Source organism: Triticum aestivum, chromosome 7D (assembly GCF_018294505.1).
Source record: "Triticum aestivum cultivar Chinese Spring chromosome 7D, IWGSC CS RefSeq v2.1, whole genome shotgun sequence".
Classification (NCBI taxonomy): domain Eukaryota; kingdom Viridiplantae; phylum Streptophyta; class Magnoliopsida; order Poales; family Poaceae; genus Triticum; species Triticum aestivum.
This window is the reverse complement of record NC_057814.1, coordinates 595,348,521-595,356,537: the sequence shown is the minus strand read 5'-3', so window position 1 is coordinate 595,356,537 and position 8,017 is coordinate 595,348,521. Positions and strand designations below refer to the sequence as shown.

General features: G+C 47.1%; 1 protein-coding gene and 1 long non-coding RNA gene across 5 annotated transcripts; one reads left to right on the top strand and one right to left on the bottom strand.

Moving 5' to 3' along the window:
* Positions 1-1,513: 1,513 nt before the first annotated feature.
* On the bottom strand, positions 1,514-4,192 carry LOC123167979 (uncharacterized). Its single transcript, XR_006484171.1, has 3 exons — positions 3,968-4,192; positions 2,172-2,450; positions 1,514-2,104 (listed from the first exon to the last, which is right to left on the bottom strand). It is a non-coding gene; the product is annotated as an uncharacterized lncRNA (long non-coding RNA).
* On the top strand, positions 4,025-7,566 carry LOC123167976 (adenine nucleotide transporter BT1, chloroplastic/mitochondrial). Of its 4 annotated transcripts, none has more exons than XM_044585836.1 (4): positions 4,025-4,551; positions 4,895-5,604; positions 6,558-6,719; positions 6,800-7,566. In XM_044585836.1, exons 1-4 carry the CDS (start codon positions 4,041-4,043, stop codon positions 7,265-7,267), a joined length of 1,851 nt encoding a protein of 616 aa, XP_044441771.1. In that variant the 5' UTR covers positions 4,025-4,040; the 3' UTR covers positions 7,268-7,566. The 4 variants fall into 4 exon arrangements, with proteins under 4 accessions (XP_044441771.1, XP_044441773.1, XP_044441774.1 ...); XM_044585838.1 differs by having other exon boundaries at positions 4,325-4,555; positions 4,900-5,604; XM_044585839.1 differs by having other exon boundaries at positions 4,330-4,551; positions 4,900-5,604.
* The last annotated feature ends 451 nt before the right edge of the window (positions 7,567-8,017 follow it).

The following is an 8,017-nucleotide window of genomic DNA, read 5'->3' as shown; positions in this document are numbered from 1 at the left end:
GTTGGCTAGCGGCGCAGGACATTCCAGCTTCGCGTGGGTGTGAGCCTCGACATGGTGCGCGGTGTCACGACTGCGGGCTTCCAACGATGGCGAAGATGCGAGGCGACGGCGTGAGGATGTGATTTGAGGTGTGACAGCAGACGTGCTTGGGATGAATCCTAGTGCTTCGGTCAGGAGGCACGACGCCGATCTAGCGGTTGTGCGCTTTTGATATAGCCGCGGCTGCGCTCCGCAAGGGCGCGCGTCGGCGATGTTGATATGTATTCCGTGCTCTATCTAGCTCTAACCATGTCGACCTAGGGCCGAATGGGCCTGGGCAGGGTTCTCTTCGGCGAGGTGGTAGCCAACTGTGGTGTGCTCCACCAACGGTGTTGGTCATTGTGGTGACCACTCTGGCCTGCAGCGGCGAACGTGCTCGGGGTGGACGTAGTGCTTCGGTCAGGAGGCACGGCACCAATCTGGCCGCTATGCGCTTCTGATCTGGTGGCTATGCGCTTCTGATCGATCTGGCAGTGGTTGCGCTCCACACGAGCGCACGTCGGCGATGATGATATGTCTTTCGTGCTTCAACCCTAGACATGTCGACCCAGAGGCGGACGGGCCTGGGCAGGGTTCTCTCCGACGAGGTGGTAGTTGACGACGGCATGCTCCGCCAATAGTGTTGGTCCTTGCCGTGACCACTCCATCCTGCAGCGATGGACACGCTGCTGATTGCGGCGGCCAACCGAAGATCTTTGTGAGGGTTCCTCTCTCCAGATCCAGTGGCTGACTTTGGCGGGGAGATGCAAACTATGGGCGACGACTTCTCGTGGAGGGATGGTTGTGCAGCCGTGGCGGTCACACATCACATGTAGCTGTTGGGATCGCGAAAAAGTGGTGGCGACAACACATGAGTGGCGTCGATGGTGGTGCTACTCAAGCACCCGGTCTCAAAACTCCAGGGTGAAAGCCCAGGTCTGACCCGTGTTAGTTATACCTGCCAATGGCAATGTTTTTACGTCCTTACCTTGTTGAAGGCATTGCTCGGATATACTTGGATTGGTTCTTCAAGGTGAAAAATCTACATTCTGGCATTGGTTAGTTGGATCCGGGGACGGCGGCGATTCTCCTACTGCATAAAAAGGAAGTGAAGTCAAGATTGAGACTGGCTCATAACATCCAGAGTCAGAATCATAGGGGGTGGATAATATACATTTTATATGTAGAAAAACAGAGTTAAAGTACCAAGCATTTCGGATAAAAAAAAGTGACGAAGCATAGGAGTTCTCCAATGTAGATATAGTTGCTTCACAATAATGCAGCTAACTAAACATAATTGCTTGAGAAACTTGAGAAAAGGCAAAATAGAATCGCTTTTGAAATAGAGAAAAAAAAACCATGCACTAGTGGGTTTAACTTTAAGGTTACGATGGTGTATGTATAAAGCAACAGCAAGAAAAGACAAAGGGTTCATCTTTGCCACGGTTCAGTACAACTCACACAAATGATTGCCTGCTTTGCTATAGTTCAGTACAACTGTAAAAAGTAACAAAGAAACACACACGGGACTATAGTTAGGCAAGACTGAAAATGAGTTTGTAGTATAATGCTGTTTGGGAACTTGCTGAGCCAGCTACAAAAACACACAGGACGTACAGGCTCCACACAAGGGTCCAATTCCAGAATCAACATAGACATCAAGTCCAGGATTGTTTTACATAGACATCAAGTCCAGAATCGTCTTATCCAACACTTGAGCATGCCACACTCTTTTTTTTAAGAACTGCATGCCACATACATATCATTTCAAAAGATGAGCAATATATTTAAGGAGCAGTCATCCTTTTCTAGCACCCCATATCTACATATCAAGAAATCACTAACCACTCGTCAGAAAATTCGATTCACATGTGACAATTGCTTGGTTAACATAACATCCTCTTTTAAGAGTGACTTGTGCAATGTTCTGTTAAACACCAGGCAATGCATACAATGATTCACCAATCTATCACTAAGCTCATACCAGATGGGCAAATTCCAACAAGATCTCGCACTTGTGCCTAGCAAAGCCCCAATCATCTTGACAATAGCAAGCTATCTTCTCGTCCTGATAATTGGCATAGTCCTGACGAAATCGATTCCATTAGCATCCAAGAAATGATCTCAGAGCAGAGCAAGAGCAGGGCATATACCAAATCATCATCCACAGAGGAGGCAGTTCTGTGAGAGGCCATGGCCTCTGGGGAAGGAAACGAACGGTGCAGCCACCGTGAAGGGGGAGCCAGGCAGAGATGGCGGCGGGCGGTGGGAGTGCCGGTAGGGAGGAGGAGAGTTCAGCGCGTCTCCCTCCTTGTGCTCGGTGGCCGTCGACGGCGAGGAAAAGTTGTTGGCAACTTGGCATGATCTTCAAGTCCCATCACTGTAGTTGACCTGGCACTTGGAGCAATACTTGCCATTGACTCCATCCTTCCCTGGTAAGTGCAGAAAGAAGTGTAAGATATTACATGCAGGAGCACCTAAGAGTTAGCTTGTCATGAGAGCTGTAGCACAATGAACTCCAAAAAATCAACAATGCCATGCTAAAGTAGCAAACAAAGAAAATGTCTAATGCATTGGCATTCAGATGTACTAAGAAAAAGAGAGTTACAATAATGCTGCTAATAAAAAATATTCGTGAGTACAGCAGAATGTAGTTGGCATGGCATCATGGAATTATGAGCATAATTGGTTTGATGCCAACAATTGGCATTGCCAATATTTGGCAAGCCAACATTTGGCAAAATCAAAAGTTGCCAAATGTTGGCAACTTTTTTGTGAGGTTGAGAAGAAAAGTTGATAGCCAACCAATCACTAGCCAACATTTGGCATTTGCCAAATATTGGCATACCAACTTTTGGCATCGAACCAATCATGCTCTATGTGATGACACATAGCACCAAAATGCTAAATCTGTAGGAATGTAGTGCCACTTTTTTGCACCTGAATAAGGAAGACCAAGGCAGGATCAACCAAAGCAGACATTGAATACATATGCAGGTTGAAGAAAATGAAGTAGAAACAAACATCTATGTTTCAGCAGCTGGCAAACATGCCACTTCCCCGTTACAAGCAGGAGATATAGCCCTTCAGGTTGCTGCAGAAATAATTTCCAAATTCAGATGCAAGCAGGCCATTTTTCTGGTGGATAATCTGACCCCAGCCAAAGCAGCAGTGTCAAGAAATATTTTTCTTTCCCCTGGGCATTGGGGTGATGAGAAACCAGCTAGCAAATTTCTTTGCTACAACAGCGAACATCCGTATACAAATTCATGACATACCAAGGAAGGAACCTTAACTCTGTGGCTCACAACTGTGCTTCAGAAGTAAGTAGATCAGACAAGGCGGTGAGCAAAAATACGGCATGTTGTAGCTTAGCACATACAGGTGATCAGTGTCCTATGCTTTCAAAGCTAGGCAACCTAGATGTTAAGGATTGCCAAATCCTGAATGTAAAATGTGTTTGATAATGAACATAAGGCGCCGCCTCTTGTCCAAAATAAAAGGAAGGCCAACGAGCTAATACATTTGGTTCATCACTAAACCAAAACCACCACCGTATTAGTTTTGATGGAAATGCTGAAGAAACAGAGCAGACAGGGCATTCTCACAAATCAGTGTGGCGCGTATTGCAAGTGTTAATGGATCTCGGTCATGCGCTTAGACCAACGAGCACTTCATGTTCAGGCACTTGGAACAGGTAGATACAATTACTTTGCTCAGGCCATAGATTGTTCATATTTCTCTACACCTAATTGCTTGAATATGCATGTAGTCTAAGCCAAATACAACAGTTCAGTTATTATTTTTCCCACGCCAGCTGAGAGATCACCACATTTTGCTCGGATCAGATAGGACATCTCACACGATCGATGTAAAGTGGACGATGGATTAGAACCAAAATACATACACAGTGAAAAGACAAGGTTGTAACATTCAAAAGGATGGGTACCTGAAGGCTGGAGCCCTCTTCTCCGGCGTCGGCGGATGCCGGATCTGGCGCCCGGTGTGGGGAGGGGGCGGGGATGGAGTGGTCTGTCCGCTGGACGTCGGAGCACCGTGGAGACACTGATCTCCCGAGGTCGCAGCCGGAGCACACGGCCGGCGAGGCCCGCCGCCGGAGCCCCGAATTAAGCCCCTCCCTGCCTCTGCTCGTGCTCGTTTTGTTCCGAACTGGGGGGCAGCACACATTTGGGGAAACGTTACAGCAGCTATTCTGTACTTCTTTGGGGTGGTTTTTGCAAGTTTCGAAGGGCATTGAATCCTGTCCCTATATTACGCATCTAACGGCTGGGCCGCGCATGGTGCAGCCGGCCGGAGCACCCTATCCTTGCGAGCACGGGCGCTCCCGACCAGAGTCCTCCCCGAGCGCGACAGCTAGGGTTCCTAGCCACCGCCGGCCCGCCGCCACTACTTCCGGGCCGAGGCCTCCGCCGCCCCGCTGCCGGCTCAGGAGCCCCACCAGCAGCGCCTCCCTCCCTGGACCAGCCGCCGCCGCCGCCGCCGCCCTGAGCTACTCCGGCGACCAGTCCATAGGCAGGTAGCCGCCACTCCTTCGCCCTTCCCTTCCTCCTCCCCGCTCCTTCCTCCCCCCTCGTTCCTCCCTCTTCCCTCATCCCCCCTCCCTCCTCCCTCTTGCATCCTCTCTTTGCTCAAAAGAAAACTTTCTTTCTTGATTTTTTTTATTGGATGAGTACCTGCTGTAGATTTGATATTATGAGAATATGTTTATGATCATTTCTTGATGATTACTTGCTGTATGATTTTCCAGTGCATGTTCCAAAGTTTACATGATTTGATATTGTTTAGGTAGTGCGTTGGTGGTGTCGAACTTTTTGGAGTGAGTGGCTAAGAATATGCTCTTTGTTGCGACCGTCAGTGCAGGGCGGCCGTCCACCACTGATTGTGCGTTTGCAGTCTGAGGCCGGCCAAGACGTTTACCCACCCATGGCGGGAACGATGATGGCCGTGACGGCCAAGAGCAAGAACTGCACGCTGGCCTCGGAGAAGAAACACGGGTGGGCTATCCCGCAGCTTCCGGAGCTCCGGTTCCCTTGGGATATGCAAGAAGACAACAAGGCCTTCTCGTTAAGCTTGCTGCATGACTCTGCCTCCCCTCACGGCGGGCTGTTTGCTAGCGTTGGTCTCAAAGTGTCGACGCCTGCTCCGGCAGTGTCAACCAGCCCGGCGGAGCAGGAGTTCAAGATCCCTTTTGCTGATCACTGCATAAAGTTTGTCTCGTCGGCAGTCGGGTTTCCAGTTGTTGGGGCCGTGGATGGGTCTGTGGAGGAGGAGGTGGTGGTGGATGGTAAGATTATTAGGAAGAAGGCCAAGAAGCGGGGGCTGAAACTGAAAATTAAGATTGGGAACCCGCATTTGAGGCGGCTGGTTAGTGGAGCTATTGCGGGGGCGGTCTCGAGGACTTGTGTGGCGCCGTTGGAGACAATTAGGACACACCTGATGGTTGGGAGCAATGGGGATTCAATGACAGAAGTGTTTCAGACAATTATGAAGACAGAGGGGTGGACAGGGCTGTTCCGTGGGAATTTTGTGAATGTCATCCGTGTTGCTCCAAGCAAGGCGATTGAGGTAACTTTCCATTTATGCTACTTGGCAATTCCCAATAGACCTTGTTGCTAAAATGTATCTTGTGATGTAACCAATGCCTGTTGTATTGCTGATGCTATTGAGGTTCTCTGCTGGTTAACCAATTTACTATAGGGTGTCAACTTCAATTTCACTTGTGGTCGTGTGGTATGGTATAGTTTTCAACACTTCAATTTGATGTTAATTGTGTAGCACACTTACAACAACCTTCAGTTTGCTGATAGATGCAGCAAAATTAATGTGGGAGGAGGGCCATAACAATAATGGGGCACCATTACTTTTTAGTCAATGTTATATAGCACCCAGGCTGCTATTAGTGAAGTAGGTGTAACTGTATATGCGATTTGTAAACACAGTTCCTGGAAAGGAGTTTGGGTTCACTTAACGGTGAGTTGATGCCCTGATGGTGTCCTACATTTGATTACAATTGAGTCTTATCTTTCATATGATCAAGGGTCTGTCCTCTAGTATTAGTATATGTTGGTCCTGACACTCTTAACAGAGTCAGACTGTGGACACTTATAGTGTGTATTTAGACCTTTATTTGTTTAGATTTACACTACCTCTACTCCCTGATTTGAATGATTGGCTGAACTGCCACTGCTTGCTTACTTATATCTTGTCTTCTGATATTATACTCTAGATGACAAAACATTAATGCAATTTCACTGTACAAACTTGCTTTGACTGTTGGTATAGAAGTACGATGGGTGGTTATGATTATCAGACTGCATAATTATATGTTACACTGACTTTTTTTGGGTGCATGCTACACTCAAATTGGTTGCGAGTCTCTAGGTTCAGTTCCTTTTATGCTTATGAATTTCAGTATGGGGACCTAAAATTTGTTATTAGTGATCAAACAGTTTGTTGTTTATCTCTAAGACATACTAACAATATTTTAATTTGATTGATCTCTTTGCATCCAAATGCAGCTATTTGCTTTTGATACAGCCAAAAAATTCCTGACTCCAAAGGCTGATGAATCCTCTAAGACTCCCTTTCCTCCATCACTTGTCGCGGGGGCACTTGCAGGTGTCAGCTCAACACTCTGCACATATCCTCTGGAACTGATCAAGACCCGTCTGACTATAGAGGTGGATACAACTCTTTGTCAACAATGTGTAAGAGTGATATTTCTTTGAGTACCTCGCCTCACGTGTACTTGTTTCTGCAGAAAGATGTATATGACAACTTTCTCCATTGCCTCGTCAAGATTGTACGAGAGGAAGGCCCCTCGGAGCTTTACCGTGGTCTGACACCGAGTCTGATAGGAGTGGTGCCATACGCCGCGACCAACTACTATGCCTACGACACCCTGAGGAAGCTCTACAGGAAGACATTCAAGCAGGAGGAGATCAGCAACATTGCAACTCTCCTGATCGGTTCGGCCGCGGGCGCCATCTCGAGCACCGCCACCTTCCCTCTCGAAGTAGCTCGCAAGCAGATGCAGGCTGGGGCGGTGGGCGGTAGGCAGGTCTACAAGAACGTGTTCCATGCTCTCTACTGCATAATGGAGAAGGAAGGGATCGGCGGCCTGTACAAGGGGCTTGGGCCTAGCTGCATCAAGCTCATGCCCGCGGCGGGGATCTCGTTCATGTGCTACGAGGCCTGCAAGAAGATACTGGTCGAAGCCGAGGAGTAGAACGAAGCGTGATGCGGGGTCGAGTCCTTAAAGAAGAGGCGGCGGGATTAAGCCTCGTCTTCCTTTCTATCAAGAAAAGAAAATTGGATAATCAACTACTCATCAGAAGCTTAGGTCAAAGGTATTTGAGACACGTCTGTTAGATGAAGAAGTTTTTGGCCTCTAAATTAGTTCTGTGTTCGAGTTGAAATCCATAAACAATATTCTGACTGGCGGAAGCAGTTTTGTCATGCTACTTTGCTTCTGTGCTACTCTAGCCATGTTTCTCCCTTTTATCACCGGATCTTGGTCAATCTTTACAGAGAACTGCTCGCGATCTTTGCTGAAAATAGAAGTGCTACGACAGGCAGTTTGATATCCTGGATTTCATGTCACTGCGGTTGGTTGAATATGTGGGATTATATTGTTTTTTAGCGACAATATGGGACGGAGGGAGTATAATTGATTGATCTTTTTCAGGATTCAGAAACACAATCTTTGACTCGTAACGATTTTTCAGCCTTAGTATTAGCCCTGGCTGGATGGCCGTTTTCTAGCCGAATACATAGAAGTAGTATCATAAATGATTGCATTTATTAGATTGTATACTTGTTTTGCTTTGGGTTGCATTATGTTACAGTAACATATTTATACTCATTAACTACATGCTAAATAATCAAACTTGTTTTGGAATGTGCTATGTTACTACTAGCTAAGTTAACCAGCCTAAGAAAAAAGAGAAATAAACCAAGATAAAATAGTTCTCAAGTG

Coding starts and splice junctions, on each gene's coding strand:
- LOC123167976 (XM_044585836.1), top strand. CDS start 4,041: ATGGAGTGGTCTGTCCGCTGGACGTCGGAGCACCGTGGAGACACTGAT. Junction 4,552..4,894: donor CTCCGGCGACCAGTCCATAG/GCAGGTAGCCGC, acceptor TGCGACCGTCAG/TGCAGGGCGGCCGTCCACCA. Junction 5,605..6,557: donor CTCCAAGCAAGGCGATTGAG/GTAACTTTCCAT, acceptor ATCCAAATGCAG/CTATTTGCTTTTGATACAGC.